The sequence below is a fragment of the Littorina saxatilis genome, linkage group LG2 (genome assembly GCF_037325665.1).
Source record: "Littorina saxatilis isolate snail1 linkage group LG2, US_GU_Lsax_2.0, whole genome shotgun sequence".
In the NCBI taxonomy this organism is placed as follows: domain Eukaryota; kingdom Metazoa; phylum Mollusca; class Gastropoda; order Littorinimorpha; family Littorinidae; genus Littorina; species Littorina saxatilis.
In genome coordinates this window covers 77,638,327-77,660,136 of record NC_090246.1, presented here as the reverse complement: position 1 = coordinate 77,660,136, position 21,810 = coordinate 77,638,327, and the positions used below count along the sequence as shown (strand labels likewise).

At 43.8% G+C, this 21,810-nt stretch overlaps 1 protein-coding gene across 1 annotated transcript in view; it reads right to left on the bottom strand.

Moving 5' to 3' along the window:
- Nucleotides 1-21,810, bottom strand: part of LOC138959774 (titin-like) — a 533,368-nt gene that overhangs the window by 235,775 nt on the left and 275,783 nt on the right. The window contains exons 170-190 of the mRNA XM_070331384.1: nucleotides 17,802-18,068; nucleotides 17,290-17,556; nucleotides 16,798-17,064; nucleotides 16,286-16,552; nucleotides 15,721-15,987; nucleotides 15,122-15,388; nucleotides 14,505-14,774; nucleotides 13,834-14,121; nucleotides 13,081-13,374; nucleotides 12,497-12,799; nucleotides 11,868-12,173; nucleotides 11,149-11,263; nucleotides 10,562-10,734; nucleotides 9,688-9,975; nucleotides 8,570-8,872; nucleotides 7,596-7,898; nucleotides 6,011-6,316; nucleotides 5,391-5,502; nucleotides 4,749-4,924; nucleotides 4,084-4,371; nucleotides 3,430-3,735 (exon numbers count right to left, since the gene is read on the bottom strand). Coding sequence (XP_070187485.1) covers nucleotides 3,430-3,735; nucleotides 4,084-4,371; nucleotides 4,749-4,924; nucleotides 5,391-5,502; nucleotides 6,011-6,316; nucleotides 7,596-7,898; nucleotides 8,570-8,872; nucleotides 9,688-9,975; nucleotides 10,562-10,734; nucleotides 11,149-11,263; nucleotides 11,868-12,173; nucleotides 12,497-12,799; nucleotides 13,081-13,374; nucleotides 13,834-14,121; nucleotides 14,505-14,774; nucleotides 15,122-15,388; nucleotides 15,721-15,987; nucleotides 16,286-16,552; nucleotides 16,798-17,064; nucleotides 17,290-17,556; nucleotides 17,802-18,068 — 5,433 coding nt within the window. The remainder of the gene's footprint in view (nucleotides 1-3,429; nucleotides 3,736-4,083; nucleotides 4,372-4,748; nucleotides 4,925-5,390; nucleotides 5,503-6,010; nucleotides 6,317-7,595; nucleotides 7,899-8,569; nucleotides 8,873-9,687; nucleotides 9,976-10,561; nucleotides 10,735-11,148; nucleotides 11,264-11,867; nucleotides 12,174-12,496; nucleotides 12,800-13,080; nucleotides 13,375-13,833; nucleotides 14,122-14,504; nucleotides 14,775-15,121; nucleotides 15,389-15,720; nucleotides 15,988-16,285; nucleotides 16,553-16,797; nucleotides 17,065-17,289; nucleotides 17,557-17,801; nucleotides 18,069-21,810) is intronic.

Sequence of the window (21,810 nt, the reverse complement as noted above, 5' to 3'; positions counted from 1 at the left end):
TACCCTAACTCACATATATGCATTGGCAACGATCTCACATGCTAGGGGTCAAAAACACACTCAAACCTGCTATTTGAATTAAGGGAGGTACCCTGTTTCACAGATTGAAGAGTTATTATTGAACTTATGACAAATTCTTCAGATGTTTTTTTCTTTTTATCTAGAATGTGAACAATGGTGGTGCAGAAGCCACTTGAGCGCCTTAAAATAGTCAAAAGTTTGTGGTTGTGTAATCAAGGTCCAACCCTGTGAAATATTAAACAATTCTCCTGTGCAACAATGAAAGGATATCAAATATTTTTACAACAAACATTCAGTAAATGTCACCAAAATTACCTGAAATTCATTATATACAAATTGACCACGTTACGAGTTCCACACATCTCAAAAGAATGATGAAACATGCAGATTGATACATTAATTCTTGATGCACAATCAATGGCATTCCTTATTTAATTTATTTATAACTGTTAAAAAGAAGTTACTCAACTCTATGGTATTTCAATCTGTCATGAACTGGCTTGAGATTTATGAAGCATCATGAAAGACAATTATTTGCCTTGCAAAGGAAACCTTTGTTATATTTTTTAAAAGAAAAACCACAACTTTGTTGCCCTTTTTCTTAAGTTGACATGTGTCAAGGTCTTATGAAGAAATATCAGTACCTTACCTTGCCTGCAAATCATCCATGCCACACCGGTTGAAAACCATGCAAGATGCATGTCAGTGGTTAGACACACCCAGGACACACATAACCCCGTGACAGTGATTCAATCAATTTAATCTCTAAATCACATTTTGATGTCCTGTTATTAAGGGCAACTTGAACTAATTTAATCATGGCACATTTCTTCCTACATTCCAGGCAACAAACACTTTAACCTAATATGCAGATATGCAGAAGAGAGATACTCTGACGTAAAATTTAAAACTACTGTAACTGCGAGTTAAGTCTAAATAATTGAAACTGGTAAAAGTGTCTAATGAAGCATTGTAACAAATGAAACTATTGAAAATAACAAAGAGATTTAACTTTTGCATTTAGGTTCTATATTCAGCCAAAAGTATGCGAATGTAGATATTTCAATTTAACAAACAGCTAATACTATACATTAAAAAATTCTATCTTTGCTAATGATTGAATAAGTATTCTTAACCAACAACTAGTCAAAACGTCTGCTTGCAAAGGTTTACTAATAACTGAAAAATATATGTAAAACAAAACAAAAAGTAAAACTAGCATAGAAACCGGAGTATTACATGGAAACAGCCATGTACAAAAAGTCTCCAAATATCTACATGAAGAAATATAGAAAACAAGTAATCAGAAGATATATATATATATATATATATATATATATATATATATGAAATCTAGCAGAACTAGAAAACATAAGGTAGAGGGTGTAAACTGTGTATGCGTTCAGGAAAATCTAACTTCATGTTTACAAAAGATTCATGCATGTTTGAATACTCAATAGCCAGGGTTTTCTGCATTATAGAACTGCATCATCCCAGCTAACAACAAAATTTTCCATTGAAATCGTGTCCACTATTTTACTTCATGCTCAGATGTTAGCTAAACTAAAGTTGCAATGCATGTTACAGACAGGAGCTCAGATACCTTGGAAATTCCATCAACTCTTTTCTTCAACACAGTTTTTCTTCAAATTATCTCAGCGGTAATTACAAACCATGCACTGTTAATTTAAGGAGACACTAGCACTCACTCACACGAATTCAAATCACACAGGCATGCGTTCAATCTGGCAAAATGTCACAACATTAACATTCAGGGTGTATAGTGTTCTTTTGAGTTTAATATGCGCTTCTTAACAAATATATACATAAAAACTTATAAATATCAGCAGCAAAATATGTGTCAGTTCTATCACAACTATGTGGTAATGTAAACACAGCAAATGAAATGTATCAAGCTCTCAAAAGCAAATCACATTCACAAAAATATATCTGCATATCAATCATAAAAATAAAATATTATTTCAGCCAAGTGATGTGGAATGGCAATTTACCAACTGGAAAAGGACCCGGAGAGGGGACGAGGGGGATGAGAACAATAAAGAGTACATGTGTATTTGTGTGTGAGTTATAGTGGTACAGGGAGGGTATCATTTCTTTTCTATAGTTACTCCTTGGTGGCTCCACAGCCCATAGATAAGATACCTTTTTTTCAGAGAGATTTTTAGATTAAAATATTTCTGGGTCAACAGTTCCATACTAAAATGCAAAAGAAACATTTTTGGCAAGTATTATAGTTTGGAACTATGAGATATATTTGCCTGCCTTGGTAACTAATGCATGACAACGCTTTCTGTCGAAAGATTTTTGAGAAAGGCTGAAAGCATTGCGTGCACGTTGCAAACAAGTTTGAAAACTGGCAGTGCCAGAAGGTGTGATATGCATCCCAGTTGTGCATTTCAGCATGTGAATAGCATGGTAATATAAAGAGAACAAGAAGCAGCAAAGGTATAATAAATATGGCAACAAGACTTAAAGGGTCGGGTTTATGCCACAAATACACAGAGAAAACTGTCTCAGACAAGTAAGTAAGTGTCTTTACTTATCAGTAACACAATATGGCAGAAGTGGAGAGTCTTATAATGATGCCAAAAAGCTTAGGAAGAGGGAGTGTTAAAGTGCACAGTTATAAAACAAGAGGTGGAGACAGTTTCAGGTGTCATGTTTCTTAAAATATACCTTTAAAATGAACTGTAACATGTACAAATATGTACATCTATTGACCATATTTACATTAAAAAAAAACCAACCAAAAAAAAAAAGTCACATCAGCCCAAAATTCTGATTACATGGTATTGCTTTCAGATAAATGTCTGAATTTAACCTGATGATATGTTGAGTAAGTTAGATAGGTTTGCTCCATGTCAGTACATGTATCACATTTACAAATGAGAACAAAAATTTAAATGTTAAAATGCAATTATGTATAACAATAGTCAGTTATGAATAACTGTCATGTAAATAACATTGCAGTGCATGTTCCATTCATTTACAGTTGATACGTCTTTGGTCAAGATAAACGGTAAAACCAGAATGTGTCCTTTTCATCTCTGTGACAGATGAGGTATTGTGAGTCACATACTTTGCTGGCTAATAACACTCAAGGAATATACTGTGTTTTTTGTGTGAATCAACAATGTGAAAATGAAACAGTTTTCCATTGCAGTGCATGTAAGACTGTGGTCACTGCTCACAATCATTAGTTTCTTGCATATCAGTCAAGGTTAATCACAACACACAACTTCTGTCTGAGCAAAAACACATGGCCATCCATCAGTCATTGTAAAAGGTCAATATTTTGTCATGGTCAGCAAACTGTGAGCTATCAGCATCATCCAGCTCTACCAATCAACTCCACACGCATGCTGTGTTGTGAGGGGAAGCACCTACCGAACAGGCTCTTAGGCACCACCACACCATCCCGCTCCAGAGGTTCAGAAATTCCGACCTCATTCTCTGCAGAGACACGGAACAGGTATTCAGCGCCTTCTTGAAGACCGGTGACCTTGAAGTCTAGGGTGACACCATCCACACCGCCGACCTTGGTCCATACAGCGCGCTTGGAATCACGGCGCTCAATGATATAGGCAGTCAGGTCACAGCCTCCATCATCCTTGGGTGGTTTCCAGTGGAGAACGACTGAGTCTTCTGTAATGTCAGACACTTCCAGCGGTCCTTGTGGAGGCGAGGGAACGTCTGAACAATCACAAAGCATAAAATAATTTCAAACCTTACCAATTCTCTCATTCATTTTCCAATCCTGGAAGGAATATACATCAAATGATTGTTTGATTCTTGATATTTTTGCCCTTGCAACATGGGACGGTCTTTCAGGACTGCAGATGCCAAAAGACATACAGATGAACATAATCATCAAGGTAATCATATCATCAAGGTAATCATATCCCCAAGGTAATCATATCATCAAGGTAATCATATGTCTTTGCATGAAAACACCACAAGTAGAGCACCACATACCTGGAAGCAAGACACAAAAAAAGTATTCACAGAGGTTCTTAAGTAGATACACAATGTCCAACTCACCAAGAATTTCAATGTCAAACTTGGCCTTGGCCTCGCCGACTTGGTTGTCAGCGGTGAGCGTGATGAGACCGTCCTCTTCCTTGGTGACCTTCTTCACGGTCAAGGTGGTGGAGTCCTCCTGTGTGCTGATGGTGATGCGACCGCCGGACCTCAGTGCACCTTCCTCTTTGGCCCAGGTGATGCGAGGTGTGGGGATTCCCGTGAACTTCACTGGGATCTTCAGGGTAGCTCCCACATGCAGCGTGATCACATCTCTGAATTTGTTGTCAAACTCCAGAGTTGGTGCAGCTGTAGCAAGAAAAATGAATGGCAAAATATTAGACTTAGCAATAAAAAAACCTGTAAGTTTCAATGCAGAAAAACATTTGTCATCACACACAAAATAATGTAATAAAAATTTTTTTTAAAAACAAATCACCATGATGGAAAAGCAGTATGTTATAATGTACAAATGGGCACAGCAATGTTTTAGGTTCAGAAAATGCTTCCTTTGTGTTCTCTTTTTAATTTATATCCTGATGCCATGTGCCACAAAGAATGCTATCAATGTTATCATGTTAACACGAAAGCTGTCAACCCTACCCTGTATCTCAAGAATACCTGACATGGTGTGACAAAGAATCCTTTCCAATTTATCAGATTTTCACAAGAACTCTCAACCCTACCTTGAATCTCAAGGACGCCTGATGTGGTGACAGTGCCCAGATCGTTGCAAGCCTCACAGGTGTAAGTGCCAGCGTCTTTCTGGGTGGTGTCGCGGATTGTGAGAGAGGCAATGTTGTTGTCGTCGTAGATCATGCTGTGACGCTTGTCCTCAATCAACTCACGCTGTTCCTTCAGCCTGATGATTATAATATGTGCATGTCATTTTTCTTTAATTTTACAGTGGATCCTTTAAGGCCTTGCTTTTTCAGATGTTATGCCCATAACGCCTGTAAATGTATCCCCTTTAAGGCCCAATTTTCTCCAATTTTTGGAGGCCTTAAACAGAGGGTTCGATTGCATACATGACTGAAGAAAAATAAGCAAGCCTTTCTTTCTTTATTTGGTGTTTAACGTCGTTTTCAACCACGAAGGTTATATCGCGACGGGGAAAGGGGGGGAGATGAAGCAAGCCTTGGTTTTGACCAAAGTGTATCACTTCAAGTGTGCATATGGGATTTCACAACCATGGAATAATAGCCTTATGAAATTGAAAATTAGGGACACAAATCGAAAGGTTATGGGAAAGTGAAAAGCAAAGCATACAGGACAAAACTAACATTTTTCCCTGAAGGCTGGACAATAATGAAAGTTAAAATACTGACCACTTAATGGTAGGCAGTGGTTCGCCGCTGATCTTGCATTCAAAGACAGTGGTGTCACCCAGCATTACAGCCAGGTCTGGAAGTCCTTCCAGCACTGTGGGTGCCTCTCCCACTGGAAGTCACAACAATACCATTAAGTCCATAGTCATCACAACACAAGAAAGTTCAACCACAATATGAACACAAAAATGTTCTCAGTCCAAACCAAAGGTTACACTGAACACAAACTTTCAAACTCCTGTCACTCTGTTTGTTCTTCCAAGTTTAAAAGTTTACTTGCTTTAAACAATGTTTTATTGAATCTTCATTGTGACACAATAAAATAACAGACATGCAAGAAGCACCAAGAAGCTTTGAGTCCATAGCAGTGATGCTAGGCTAAGTCACTAAAAGACTGGTTATTTCTATTGGCAAGTCAGTGCAGTACATTGTGTTCCCACTTCGAACCAAAATTCTGGTCAGACCGCAAGCTGATTTTTCCATTTTTATATCATATAAACTGTTGATTCGATCTAATTGTAAAATAAAAGTCTTACATTTGCACCACAAAAAATACACACACACAAACAACAAAAATCAAACAAAAACTAACAAATAAAACCCAAAACGTTGAGACTCACTGATGGGCTCCTTAGCAGTGACAGGCGCAGAAGGAGGTGAAGGTGGTCCAACACCAGCCTTGTTCTCCGCGCTGACCCGGAACTCGTACGTGTTGCCCTCTTGTACCTCTCGCACAGTGAAGCTGGTCTCAGGGACCTTGATGTTCTGACTGGCCGGAAGCCATCGTGATGAGCCGCTGACTCGCATCTCAACCACGTAGTTGAAGATGGCGTTGCCTCCGTCGTTGTCGGGAGGCAGCCATTTGAGGGTGATGTACTCCTTGGTCACATCGATGGCTTCTGGTTTGCTGGGAGCATCAGGTTTTTCTGCAGATAAGAGAACAGCAATGGCGTGTTGATTACAGAGGAAGATGAAATCCTCAGGCTTTTAAGTGAGAATTTTAGGCACATTGACGATTGCTTCAATGTATCTATGAAAACCAAGGGTGGAAGAAAATCTGTCATGCATGTGCAAAAACAAGCCTTATCAGATGAGAAGAGCAAGGAGAAGAGGGAACAGGCTGTAATGACTTGACTATTAAAGATACCAACAGTGGAGAAGAAAAAACACACTATTTTGACGACCTATGTAGACTCAGAAGTCTAGCTGACTCCAGCAACTCAAACATCAAAGATACAAACAATGACACAAAATAAGCATAACCATGACTAACTGTAAGGATCAAAAACCTTGATAAATCCAGTAGGCTTTGATGGATAGCTAACTCCAGCAACTTAAACCATCAAGGACACAAACAGAGACCGCAACACGGTGGCCTAGTGGTAAGGCGTCTGCCCAGTGAGCGGGAGGTCATGGGTTCGAACCCCGGCCGGGTCATACCTAAGACTTTAAAATTGGCAATCTAGTGGCTGCTCCGCCTGGCGTCTGGCATTATGGGGTTAGTGCTAGGACTGGTTGGTCCGGTGTCAGAATAATGTGACTGGGTAAGACATGAAGCCTGTGCTGCGACTTCTGTCTTGTGTGTGGCGCACGTTAAATGTCAAAGCAGCACCGCCCTGATATCACCCTTCGTGGTGGACTGGGCGTTATTTGTTTGTTTGTTTGTTTGTTTGTTTGTTTGTTTATTTGTTGCTTAACGTCCAGCCGACTACGCAGAGCCATATCAGGACGAGGAAGGGGGGGATGAAGGGGGCCACTTGTCAAGCGATTCCTGTTTACAAATGCACTAACCCATTACTTGTGTCCCAGCAGGCTTTAGCAAAACTAAATTAATACCTACTGGAAGATTACCAGTTTCCAGTATGTTAAAATAGGCTTAACCTATCTACTGCTGGACTTACATCAGAACACTAACAGATTAAACTATACATGAATCGCAAGACAAGCGGCAAGAGAAGAGATTTTTGGAAAAAATACAGGTGAATGAGCAAGAAGGCAGAAAAAAGAAAAGAATTCATGAAGAAAAAGAGAGCATGACAGGAAAGAGGAACCAAAAATCTACCTAACAGCAAACTAGAAAGCTCCTGCGGTTCCAAAAACAGGAGGGGCCTTTAATTTCACTGCGGGAGACTGGGCGTTAAGCAAACAAACAAACAAACAAACAAACAAACACAAACAGAGGCAAAAAAAACAAGCTAGACTTACTGTAAGGATCGACAGCCTTGATGATACCTGTGGGCTGGGAAGGCTTGCTGATTCCAGCAGCATTCTCAGCCAGGACCCTGAACTCGTACTCCATGCCCTCGGCCAGATCAGCCACAGTGTAGACGGTGTCTCGCACAGGACTTTTGTTGACTCTGACCCAGCGAGACGTAGTTGGAGACTTGCGTTCAACGATGTAACCGGTGATGACAGACCCTCCGTCGCTCTCTGGGGGCTCCCAGGTGAGCGTCACTGCGGAGCGTGTCACCTCGCTTGGCTGCAGTTTTTTGGGAGCATCGGGAACATCTGTTGAGAGAAAAACATTATGATGTAGTCTATATCTGTGGTAACTAGACAGCATGAAGGATATTTCAAGGAGCCGACAGAGACATGCTACCATTAGAAATGCACACTGATGCGAGTTGTCACAAATCCAACACACTACACAAATCAGAAGCTACATAAAACCATAGACCATTTATCCTGGACCGCCAACTAGCTCTCTCTCCGCTCTTTCTCTCTATTACGAGGTAGCGGCCTCTCGCATTTAGGAACCTACGCTTACATGGCCTTTCAGAAATCAGGGGGATGTCATATTCGGTGTCGATTGTAAACATGGACGAAGTTGCCGAGGTAAGTTCTGAAAATGCTAAAATAAACTCAGCTAAAGTGCATATGGAACATGTTTTTCGATGAGTTTTGTTAAGTTTAGTTTGGAGTTTTGGAAAATCCAGTTCATTGTCACCTCCCATTGTCACAAATAACTGGAGCGTGCTTTCTTTTCACTGTCTTCGAATCGCTGGCCTTTCAAACCGGACGCTAAGCGCCCCTGAAAGTCGAGCGTCGTAACATCGAAGGGTCACGTGACGAGTTGGCGGTCCAGGCTATTTGGTCTATGATAAAACACAGACCATCACAGACAGACAGACAGACAGAAACAAAGACACACACGCACAAGCTATGAGTATCCAACTCACCATAGGGACTCTTGGCCACAATGCCTTCAAAGAGTTCAGCAGCCTCTCCCACGCCGATCTCATTCTCAGCAGCCACGCGGAAGAAGTACTCGTTTCCTTCCAGGAGTTTCTGCACAGCGTAGGTGACAGTGGTGTTGTCCACCTTTTGCACAGACGCCCAGGTGTTGCGTTTGGCATCACGCTTCTCAATCACGTAAACCTTGAGTGGGCAGTTACCCAGTGAGGTAGGTGGCTCCCAGGCCAGGACGATCTGGTCCTTCATTATTTCAATGACATGAAGGTTCTCTGGCTTGCTGGGCTTGTCTGTGAGGACATAAAGAGAGACTCCCTTGTTAGTGCTCTTTCAATTTTTTTTATATTTAGAGGGGCAAGAATTTTTAACTCTTCTAAACTGATAAAAGAGCAAGGTTATGAAGCTCTTCGGAAATAAAATACTCCATGTTTTCCTTGACACTACATTTTGTTCAGTTCCAAATTCAACAACATTACACTTCTTCCATACACAACATCAGTGTTACTACATTAAAATGTCTCAACCAAAATGTTGACGGTGTATATTACTAGGATAAAAAAGTGGATGATGTGCATCGTTTGTATTACTCTACCTCTCTCTTAAGCCCCCCAATTTCCAATGAAGACCTTCACTACATCCAGTCTGACCATAAACTACACCCTACCTTTGACGTTGATCTCAATGAAGACCTTCACTACATCCAGTCTGACCATAAACTACACCCTACCTTTGACGTTGATCTCAATGAAGACCTTCACTACATCCAGTCTGACCATAAACTACACCCTACCTTTGACGTTGATCTCAATGAAGACCTTCACTACATCCAGTCTGACCATAAACTACACCCTACCTTTGACGTTGATCTCAATGAAGACCTTCACTACATCCAGTCTGACCATAAACTACACCCTACCTTTGACGTTGATCTCAATGAAGACCTTCACTACATCCAGTCTGACCATAAACTACACCCTACCTTTGACGTTGATCTCAATGAAGACCTTCACTACATCCAGTCTGACCATAAACTACACCCTACCTTTGACGTTGATCTCAATGAAGACCTTCACTACATCCAGTTGGACCATAAACTACACCCTACCTTTGACGTTGATCTCAAAGTCAGCCTGAGCCTTTCCAACCACGTTTTCAGCGCTGATGGTGTAGACACCGGTGTCATCAGGCAGGGTGTTCTTCACTGTGAGCACACTGTAGTTCTCTGTGGTTTCGATGCTGATGCGGTCTGATTTCTCCAGGGATTCGTCGTCCACAAACCAGGCAATGGTGGGAGATGGGATGCCGCTGATGTTGACTGTGAGGGTAAGGGTGGTGCCGGCACGTACGGTCTGAGCACTCTTCAGCTTGTTGTCATACTCCAAGACTGGGTGAGCTGTGTAGGAGAGAAAGGGTTTGAAACAAAATTTGGTTAAAACAATGAATGTGGTTTCCAAACACTATCAGTATTTCAAGTATTAACAGAATGTAAAGGCAGAGCACTGCCCGAAGAAATTTAGAGCATGTATGTCATTCATTTAAAAAATAAAGTAAAGTCTACACAGATGGTAAGCATATCTCAAGGAATTCACATGAACTGTAAACAAACTAGAACCATTTCCCTCAACAATGAGCTTTTGCTAATACAAGCCTAACACTCACTTACAAGTACTACTCAAAAAGCAAGTACTACTCAGACTCCGCACTGGACATAACAGACTAAACCATCATATGGCCACAAAGCTGAAGCTAGTTCCCTCCCCCTATGTCCGTGTGGCAAGAATCAGACAGCAGAGCACATCCTGCAGGCTTGTCCATACCACAGTGCTCTGAGGGACACCACCTGGCCAGAGGAGACAGCGCTACAAAGCTATACGGCCCCAAAGAGGACTTGGAGAGGACAGCACATTTCGCCCTGCAGTCCGGACTGACGATCTAACAGTGAACGACAAGAAGAAGAAAAAGCAAGAAGAGAAACTCACTGTGAACAGCCAGTGTGCCTTCAGTCTGCACTTTTCCCAGTGGGTTAGCGGCCTCACAGCGGTAGACGTCAGCGTCCTCTGGCTCTGTGTTGTGGATGACCAGAGAGGCAACCTCTTCCTCGTAGCTCATCTCGTATTTTGCGCTCTTCCTCACCTCCTTCTTGCCACGGTACCTGTGCAGCAGACAAGTAAATGTCAAAGTTAGTTATACATGTAATTCATATTGATCTAGCTCAATGGGGTTTAGAATAGCGCAATTGCACCAAAGATTTGACAGAATTCATGAGTAGAACAAGCTTGATCCACAGTCATTTACATCACTGGATTGCTACTCATATAAACAGTCCACAAATGTAGGTTAAAAATGTTGTCTTGTCATAACATATATGACCACAACAGCAGAACAGTCCACAAGCCAAGTCTACTGTCATATATGCCAAGAGATGTTCTCATTCATATAAAAAAAAAGATACAATGCAAGTATAAAATGGTTTTGATTGCTACTTTGTGAAAGTTCATTTTTGCTTTTTCACGCACACGCTTTGACATGATCTCAGATTCTTCCAAATTGCAATCACAAGACTCACCACTTGATCTCAGACTCTGGTTCTCCAACGTCAATGTCACACTCCAGGATGGCATCACCAGGGGCAACCACAGTTGTGTCCTTCAGGGGCTCAAGCAGCATGGGAGGTTCACCAACTGCGGGAACAAGAATTCATTGTTTTGTTTATACAACCGCATTAGACAAATCTAAATAATACAAAGAAATGGCTGACACTCTGGGATTCAAATAAAATATTACATAAGTGAAACAAAATGACGTCAAATAACAAAAATTCAAAATGTTGATTAAAAACATTAAACACAAAGCAAACTTCCAGAGATGAAGAAGACACAAACAGGACCATCAAAAATAGGTCAAAAGTTGTTTGTGGTGTTTTTAACATTTAGAAATAAATAAAGTTACTAACAAAACATAATTGTGTTTGTTACTGAAACATCATTTTATTACTTACAAAAACACTATTATATTCCTTGCAAAAAAAATCATTCTATTCTTTGCAAAAACACCATTTTAAAACTGGCAAAAACATCATTTTAACTCTTTGCAAAAACACCATTTTATTCCTTGAAAGAAACCCATACATTTTGTTACTTACAAAAACACTATTATATTCCTTGCAAAAAAAATCATTCTATTCTTTGCAAAAACACCATTTTAAAACTGGCAAAAACATCATTTTAACTCTTTGCAAAAACACCATTTTATTCCTTGAAAGAAACCCATAAATTTTGTCCTTACCGATAGGCTTGATGACCTTGACGGGCTTGGTGGGAGCCGAGTACTCCCCGGTGCCAGCACGATTCTGGGCTGCCACGCGGAACTCATACTCCTTGCCCTCCTTGAGGCCGGTGACGCTGAACGTGGTGTCTGACACCATGGTGTCTTCGTTGGCTACCAACCACTGGGTGGAGCCGCTGGGACGGAACTGGACGATGTAGTTGGTGATGGGGCTTCCGCCGTCGCTTTCTGGGGCCACCCACTTGAGAGCCACGGAGCTCTTGTCGGTGCCGGTGATGTCTGGGGTACCTGGTTTGCCTGGGACGGCTGTGGAGAGAGAAGCGGGACAATGTGTTATTTATGCTTCACATTATAGGCTTATCATCCATGTAGGTGATAAACAAAACCACAACAACACACATAGAGAAACAGATGCAAAGACAGACACTTTCACACAAATGCACGAACAAACAGGTACACTAATACATAAACATAAACACTATGACTGTTACTTCAAAATCGTTCACATTCATTATGCACACACTATGAAATTTACTTCTCAATTCTGTAAACATTTTGTATGAAATAATAACCAAATGAGGTGGGGGGGGGGGGGGGGGGTAGGGGGGAAGGGTTGATCAAAAACTTACTCCATGGATCCTTGGCCACAATCTTTGGTGATGGTTGACTGGGCTCACTGGGACCAGCCTTGTTGTGTGCGATGACGCGGAACTGATAGGAGTTGTCCTCAATGAGGTCCTCCACCTTCAGTGTCAGCTCAGCAACGGGCGTCTTGTTGACTATCGTCCAGCGAGGACTATACGAGGACTGGCGCTCGATGGTGTAGCCAGTGACAGGGGAACCGCCGTCATTGGCTGGTGGTTGCCAGGTGACCAAGCAAGATTCCTTCAACACTTCGCTGACGTTAGGAGCATCAGGAGCATCTGGGACACCTGAAGGACGACACATACAAAATTAATGAAAAAAATACACACACGTATGAGATTTTCTTTTCGATCTGTTCTATGTCTGGCCACACAATACATCACTCATATTGTAAAACGAATCCATCCCGCTAGCTCTATCTCTCTCTCCCAACCTAGCCTCTTCTCTGCATTTCATTCAAAGTTCCAATTTCATTTGCAAGACATACTTTTAAGAACAACCACTATAACAACACTACATGCCAATGGTTCTTTGATCGAAAAACTGAAGTAAGCATAAATCAACTCACCAAACGAATTCTTCGCAGTGATGGTTTCAGACTCCGTAGGTTCACTGAGCCCGACATCATTCTGAGCAAAGACCCTGAAAATGTACTGGTTGTTCTCGATCAGGTCTGACTGCGACAGCTCGAGGGTGGTGGTCTCGCCAATCTTGTTCCACGCGCGACGGTTGACCTCTCGTCTCTCAACGATGTACTGAGTGATGGGTTTGCCTCCGTCATCCTCAGGTGTCTGCCAGGTTACTGTGGCCGTCTCCGCGGTGATGTCCTTCACCTTCACATCTTGTACTGGTGATGGTTTGTCTGTAGATTGGACAAAAAGATACATTATGTTTAGGCCTACGACAGTAGCCTAAAAAATAATGAACCTGCTTAACATGGCCTAATACTTTGACAAAACTGTATGCATTATATTTAAAATGTACTTCTTGTGCCCATCTCCACAAAGTAGCTTAAGACAAATCCCTTTTACATGTGGAAAGCTGAAGGTACAAAAAAAAACATGCTTGCTAGAAAGTGAAGATTTGAATGACATGCCTCTTCATGGTACAGTTTCTTCTTCTTCTAGTCGATCACACTAGTTATATTGTCAGCCCGGACAGCGAGACGAATGATGCCGTGTGGTACAGTTTAATTACTGTAGGTAGAAACACACCGCTCTAGGTTTAGGCAAAGACAAAGATTTAAAAGACATACCTCTACAACGAAACAACAAAAGTTGTAAAGATACTAAGAAAAAAAGAAACAGCGCCCTTCACTCACCCAGCACAACCAGCTTGATGGTGATGGTGGCCTTGCCATTGTCGTTGGCCAGTGTCACAGTGTAGCTGCCAGTGTCCGACCGCTTTACGTGACTCAAGCGGATGGTGGTCATGTTGTAGATCGTCTCCGCCTCCATGCGCTTCTGGTCCGGCAGGTCGCCCTCGTTGAAGGACCATGTGACCTTGGGCTGCGGGTTGCCTGTGAAGGGCACCTCGAAGGCCGTGGACTGACCGGCGTTGAGGTAGATGGTCTCGTCGTACTTCTTGTCCAAAAAGATCTTGGGGGGCACTGTGAGTGAGAGGGAATCCAAGTGATGGTTAGTTAAGTATGAAGACTGGGCAAACACACTTATACGTGTTCATTTTACATCATGTCGAAAACAAAAGCATTATGAAAAGAAAAGACCAAAAATAAATGGATAAACAAGAAAAATGTGCTGAAATAATAAGTGTGTTCTGTTTGACATCATTTGCAGTTGATCAAAGGGATGTCATTGCAATGAAGAATGCTTTTAACAAGAAGCACATACGGTACCTCCAACAATACATTTCAAGCTCCTTTATTACCATAATGTTTTTAAGACTAGTTTAAAGCATAATAGAGCAGACATTATAATTACTGTACATCTAAAACAAGAAATATTTTAAGAACTCTAAATTGTTGGTACTCACCATCAACGAAGAGTCCAGCTTCAGATTTCTTGCCCTTGACAACGACCTTGTAGTCACCTTCGTCTTTGTCATCCGCGTCCTTGATGGTGAGTCTGTGAATGACTCCTTTGCTCTCCATCTCGTATTTGTCACTGGCAGTGATGGGCTTGTCATTGACGAACCACTCAGCCACAGTGTTTAGGCGAGACACCTCACATTCAAAGGTGACTGTGCTTGGAATCTCCTTCATGTCAATGTCCTCCAGTTTGCGAACAAACTCCACGTCGCCTTCTGTTGAAATGAAAATAAGGCAAAATATTAGTTTTAAGAACACTATATCTTTCTCAAACTCTTTTACCTGCAACACTTGTTCTTTTCTGTGTTTGTAATTTTAATTTCCCCCTTCACTTATGTGACTACTATCAACATGCATAAGCACTGGATTGCACAAATGCTACAATATTTGATTGATTGTTTGTCCTTTAGGTGCCCGTTCGCATTCACAATTTTTCCCTGAACAGCACATCTCCTCCCTTCACTTCTTTCAAGCTATTCTTTCAAGTTTCCCAGTCTGCTACTGTCTAAACTGTACAGCCTCTACATTCGGCACCTGACCGATCATGACAAAAACAACTCACCTTCCACTAGGACTGTGCACTTGGAGGTGAGTTGATCCACCTTGATGGAGTACTCAGCCTCATCCTCTGCATCCACTCTCTCCACGCTCAGCGTGTGCTGCTTGTCCTTGGTCGTGATCTTGACGCGCTCTGAAGGCTCCAGCTTCTTGCCGTCCTTGTACCAGGTGGCAGGGCGGTCTGGTCTGGACACGGTGCACTCCAGTTTGAAGTTCTCGTATTCCATCACTGTCTGGTCTGCCAGAGGGGTCAGGAAGGCCAGTGGTTCTTCTGCAAACGGTGCAAAATAATCACATTTAGATCCATAAATCACTTGCACAAGATCGTCCCCTATGAATTCCTGGATATTTCATTTATCATGATTGTTCTTGGTCTGGTTAATGTTGTGCTTTGTTTGTTTCTTTGGTTTTTGTTTTGCTTTTTTGAAAGTCACGACACAGGCATATGGACATTTATACCATCACAGTTAGTGTTTACCTATGCATTAAATCTAATGTGCTACTGCTAACAGTTCCCAGAAAACCTCTGCCTGATTTCCATTGACAGGAAGGCATATTCTTACTGCTACACCATTTTCCCAAACTAAGAAACAAAACACCCACCTTCCACCAGCACTTCAGCTTTGCTTTCGGCACCATCGATGATGACCTTGTAGACAGCTTCGTCGTCAAGTTCAGCCGAGTCGATGACAAGGCTGTGGACGGCGCCATCAGAGGTCAGGCGGATTCTGGCAGAAGCAGTGACAGGCTTGTCATCCTTGAACCACTGGGCAGCTTTGTTGGGCCGGCTGACCTCACACTCAAGGTGCAGCTTCTGCTTCTCCTGGACCGTGATATTGGCCAGGGGACGGATGAAGGTTGTTGGTAGTTCTGCGGACACAGATAATGGAAACATAATATCAGATACGCTCAAAGTTCTGCTCCGAAAGGTCCATTATTACTGGTCGCATATAACCTTTCATATATTACCCTTTTTTTCTTTCATTTCTATTTTTCTTAGCACAATTTATGTGCTGAAAGACATGACCGCTGCTCTTCATAATCCAGCTGCCAAAGTACTGTGCTCCAACTTTCACAAAGGATCATACAAGGACATAACACAGCACATACACACAATCTTACATATATTAAACACAGGAGAATTTAAATATTACTCAAGGACACTCACCATCCACCATGACATCAGCCTTGCTTTCAACACCATCAATGACGACCTTGTAGACAGCCTCATCATCCAACTCGGAAGTTGCAATGTCAAGGCTGTGTACAGCACCGTCAGATGTCAGTTTGATGCGAGCAGAGGCAGATACAGGTTCGTCGTTCTTGAACCATTGGACAGGTCTGTTGGGACGGCTGACCTCACACTCAAGGTGAATGTTCTGGTTTTCGCTCACCGTGATGTTGGCCAAAGGTCGCACAAAGGTTGTTGGCAATTCTGTGGATATGAGTGATTTTGACATTGAAATAGCATGACAAGGTAACAAATAAATGAATTAAAAATTGGCAGATTTGCTTTTCGAACAGGCTTACAAGCTAATCTTGCAGACAAAATGTTTGTGATAAATTAAGGACTGCATGGCTAAACCTGTTTTTTTAATCAAAACCTCTTTACTGAAATAATGTTCAAAACTCTAACATTACCTCATCAAATCTTTGACAAAACCTCAAAACAATAACTACCTTCAACTAGGACATCAGCCTTGCTTTCAACACCATCAATGACGACCTTGTAGACAGCCTCATCATCCAACTCGGAAGTTGCAATGTCAAGGCTGTGTACGGCACCATCAGATGTCAGTTTGATGCGAGCAGAGGCAGATACAGGTTCGTCGTTCTTGAACCATTGGACAGGTCTGTTGGGACGGCTGACCTCACACTCAAGGTGAATGTTCTGGTTCTCGCTCACCGTGATGTTGGCCAAAGGTCGCACAAAGGTTGTGGGCAGTTCTGTGGACAAGATCAATTTGATAAGAAACCTTCACCAATGTTTTCAAACTTGTGATATATTTGCTGTTGAAAAAACAAGTCCAACAAGTAAATTTACAAAATACCATGTTGACACATTTCAGACTGCCTTTTAGTTTGTTATATATAATCAAACTCATTTAATCTAAAACCAAAACTATAACATCACATCCTCACTTGTTAGACAGAACTTCAAACAATGCTCACCTTCAACAAGCACTTCAGCCTTGCTTTCAACACCATCAATGACGACCTTGTAGACAGCCTCATCATCCAACTCGGAAGTTGCAATGTCAAGGCTGTGTACAGCACCGTCAGATGTCAGTTTGATGCGAGCAGAGGCAGATACAGGTTCGTCATTCTTGAACCACTGGACAGGTCTGTTGGGACGGCTGACCTCACACTCAAGGTGAATGTTCTGGTTTTCGCTCACCGTGATGTTGGCCAAAGGTCGCACAAAGGTTGTTGGCAATTCTGTGGATATGAGTGATTTTGACATTGAAATAGCATGACAAGGTAACAAATAAATGAATTAAAAATTGGCAGATTTGCTTTTCGAACAGGCTTACAAGCTAATCTTGCAGACAAAATGTTTGTGATAAATTAAGGACTGCATGGCTAAACCTGTTTTTTTAATCAAAACCTCTTTACTGAAATAATGTTCAAAACTCTAACATTACCTCATCAAATCTTTGACAAAACCTCAAAACAATAACTACCTTCAACTAGGACATCAGCCTTGCTTTCAACACCATCAATGACGACCTTGTAGACAGCCTCATCATCCAACTCGGAAGTTGCAATGTCAAGGCTGTGTACGGCACCATCAGATGTCAGTTTGATGCGAGCAGAGGCAGATACAGGTTCGTCGTTCTTGAACCATTGGACAGGTCTGTTGGGACGGCTGACCTCACACTCAAGGTGAATGTTCTGGTTCTCGCTCACCGTGATGTTGGCCAAAGGTCGCACAAAGGTTGTGGGCAGTTCTGTGGACAAGATCAATTTGATAAGAAACCTTCACCAATGTTTTCAAACTTGTGATATATTTGCTGTTGAAAAAACTGTAAGGCTTCTTTTTAAGCCTACTGTCTATATGATACTTACCGAGACAGTACTATTCTTGCACATTATCTATTATAGGCCGAAAAAATTGGACAAAACGCTGAGTGGGTACAATTATCTCCCATAACCATGCGCCACCGTGGATCCCAAGCACTGTCCGAGTGCTTCCCCCTTACAGGATGTAGGTGGCGCGTCCTCTTTCTTTATGAGCTGCAGACCCTCAAAAAGCCCATAACATATCAAGAGGGGAGGCGGGAGGGAAACTCTAATAGTACTGTCTCGGTAAGTATCATATAGACAGTAGGCTTAAAAAGAAGCCTTACAGTCAATATAACACTTACCTCGACAGTACTATTCTTGCACAGAATACCAGAGTGGTGTGAGGGTGATATGTAGAGTATTAAACTCCTTAATCAAAATCACTTAAATCCAAGGATTAAGATACCCAGGCAATTTTCGAACAGTACTACCGTAAAAGAAAATATACCCAAGAAACATATCTTAGACTGACGTGACCATGCTGGCAACCACTGCTGTGTGGTGAACTCAATGTCAAAGTCCAGGCCACTCAAAGCTTGAATACCACTGAGTCTACGGCAAGTGGCTAAAGCGATGAGGAACATTTAGTCTTAAAAATCAGCAACTTGATACTGATGCCTGCCAGGGGTTCAAACTCATTGCTACGCAGGAGTTTGAGGACCAGAAAGACATCCCCCTTGGGAAATGAAACCCGAGGTTTAGACACCGCTGCATTGCTAATACCCGAAAGGACATTAGCGATGAGGGAGGACCTGATCAAGTGTTCAGATCTGCGACCAGTAGCGGCCGCAATCGTGGAAGCGATGGCAGATCTGTATCCAAGAAGAGTCTTAGAAGAAAGACTCTTCTTTTGATACACTTCCACCAGGAAGTTGGCCAAGTCCTGTGTTGAGGGATAAAGCGGCTTTATCCCCTTGGACAAGGCGAAGGTGGCCCAAGCTCTCCAGCGTAAGTCGTAGAGCTGATTAGTTGATCGCCTCTTAGCGTTCAAGGAAAACTCTACTGAACTCTTGTGCAATCCTAGTGCAAGCAGTTTGGAGCGCACAAGAGCCATGCGGTCAAGCACAGACTCTCTGGACGTGGATGAGGGAGGCATGATCGAGGCTGGAGCAGACCTCCCCCGTCCAGATCCAGAGGTAGAGGGTCTACGTGGGTGAGACCGCGAAGATCTGGAAACCACGGAGCTGTTGGCCAGTAAGGCGCGACCAAAATCAGTCTTGGTCGTTCCTGCAGATATTTTGCCAGCACCCTCGGAATCAGAGATGTCGGGGGATAGGCGTAAGCATCGAGGAGCCTCCACAAGAGAGTGAATGCGTCCAAGTGGAACGCATTCATGTCTCGAAAGGGGCTGACGTACCTGGGAAGCCGAGCGCTGAATCGAGTTGCGAACCGATCGATCAGAGGACGGTCCCACCTTGCCCACAGACGCTGTAGAACGTTGTGAGCGATGGTCCATTCTGTGGAGAGAACCTGATCGCCCCGACTGAGAATGTCGGCCAGGGCGTTCAGTTTCCCCGGAACGAACTGGACTGACATCCGGACCTGATTGGTCTGGCACCAGAGCAGAATCTCCTCCGCCAACAGGGAGAGGGACCGAGAATTGGTGCCCCCCTGGTGGCGAAGGTAAGCTAAGCATGTGGTGTTGTTGTCCCCGTTGAAAATCAGAGGGGCCAAGGACAGGCCGAATGGGAGGGCCCGAAACTCGAACACTGTGCCCTCCCAAACGAACCGGAGCAGATGTCGGTACCCCGGGGCCACCAGGATGTGGAAGTAAGCATCCTGGAGGTCCCAGACATGGCCCAATCGTTTGGCCGGATGGCCAACCGGACCGACGAAGGGGTTTCCATCTTGAACTTGCACCTGTGAAGGTACAAGTTCAAGGTGGAGAGGTCCAACACCGGCCTGAACCGGCCGTCCTTTTTGGGGACGGTGAACAGGCGGGAGCAGAACCCCGGAGAAGGCTGAGAAAGGGGGTAGACCGTCTTCTTCTCGACCAACGAGTTCACCTCGTCCTGAAGAGCCTGCCATCTGGCAGGGTCTCGAGGAGGGGGGAACGTCCAGGTTAGAGCGGACAATGGAGGTTGTGACGACAGCGGTAGAGAAAACCCCGACCACACCACCCTCAAGAAAAACTGGTTGGAGACCAGTCTGCCCCACATGCCGCGGGCCCGAAAAAGGGAACCGACGGACGAAAGAGGGGCAACTTGAGGGGGCGTCAACGTAGGGCCGGGACTCACTGAAACTTCTGCTGGCGGGCAGGCGCAGGCTTGCGACCACCCCCCCTGGTGGTGCTGCTTCCCCTTACCTGTCTGAGCACCCTTCGTCTTACTTGGGAACGCAACAGGCGCCTAAGAGGAGGAAGAAGGAGGCAGTGAAACTGGCTTCTTCTTCTTCTTCTGAGGCTGGGAGCTGGAGGTAACTGTAGCACTTCTCTTACTCCCCGCCGCCGTCGCCGAAGCAGCGAGGCCAACCATCAGAGAATCAGTGTTCCTCTGGCGTGTGGACTCCACCACAGAACGAACAGTGTCCGGATGAAAGAGGGAAGAAGGCTGAGGAAACGTGTTCCTCAGACTCTTCCTCATATCCGGAGGCACTATAGAAGTAGGCAGAAAATGATCACGGAACAGGGCCAATAAAGTGGACCCGTGTTCCAATGGCCAATTCTGCCGCAGACGTCACGCACGATCGCACGGCATGCAAAGCCCGATCCACTCGAACCGTGTCAAGGACCCGAGTGGAATCAGACTCTGCCCGATCGGGAGGGTCCAACAGTGTGGACAGCGTGCTCATCCATGTCAAGGCCTGTGATTGGGCCTCGACTGTGGAAGAAACGGTGGCCTCAAGATTGTGGAACGAAGCAGAGCTCAGTTTTACCTTCTTGACCGAAGGCACCTCCCCAACGAACACATCACCGTCAGCCCCACCCTAAACACTCGAAGTCTGGAAAGGGAGAGTTCGAGAGTCAAAGGGAAAAGGGAGGGACGAAACAGATTGGACACGAGGAAACAGTGGAGGTGCGCCTCCTGAAGGAAAGCATGGCACTGAACCCGCGTCCTCCCGAGGAACATAGGTCGCGTTAGCACGTGAATCTGTACTCCTCAGGCGATGTGCTGCCGCTTCCACCGTGGCACTAAGACTAGGGTGGAACGCGAATTGCCGGCGGACGGATCGTTCATAAAACGAGCCGCCGGCAGACGCGGCGTGAGCCTCCCGCGCCCGGGCCGAAGCGGACTCAAAGGACGAGAGGGCGTCTCAGGGAAGGACGTCCTGAAACTGTTCAAACGTCCTTCTAGCTGTGCGAGGACGAGCCTCCTGCCTCTCGTCCTCAGACCCCGGGTCCAGGTCCTGTGTGTCAACACTAGACGACAGACGCTTAAGAGAGGCATCCGTGACGTCAAGACGCCGCGTGATGTCTGTCATGTACTGTTGGAAAGTACGAAGCATAGCTTCGGAAGTTCCATCAGAAACCGGCAAGGGTAGAGGATCAGTGTTAACCTCAGGGCGACCCTGATCCTCCTCCCTATCGTCCTCCGACTCACTCTCCTCTTCACTTCCCGACAACTCCTCAAAAGCAGGAGTGTAGGGAGCTTGAGGGGGAAGAGCCGAAAGCGATGAAGCAGGCTGTGA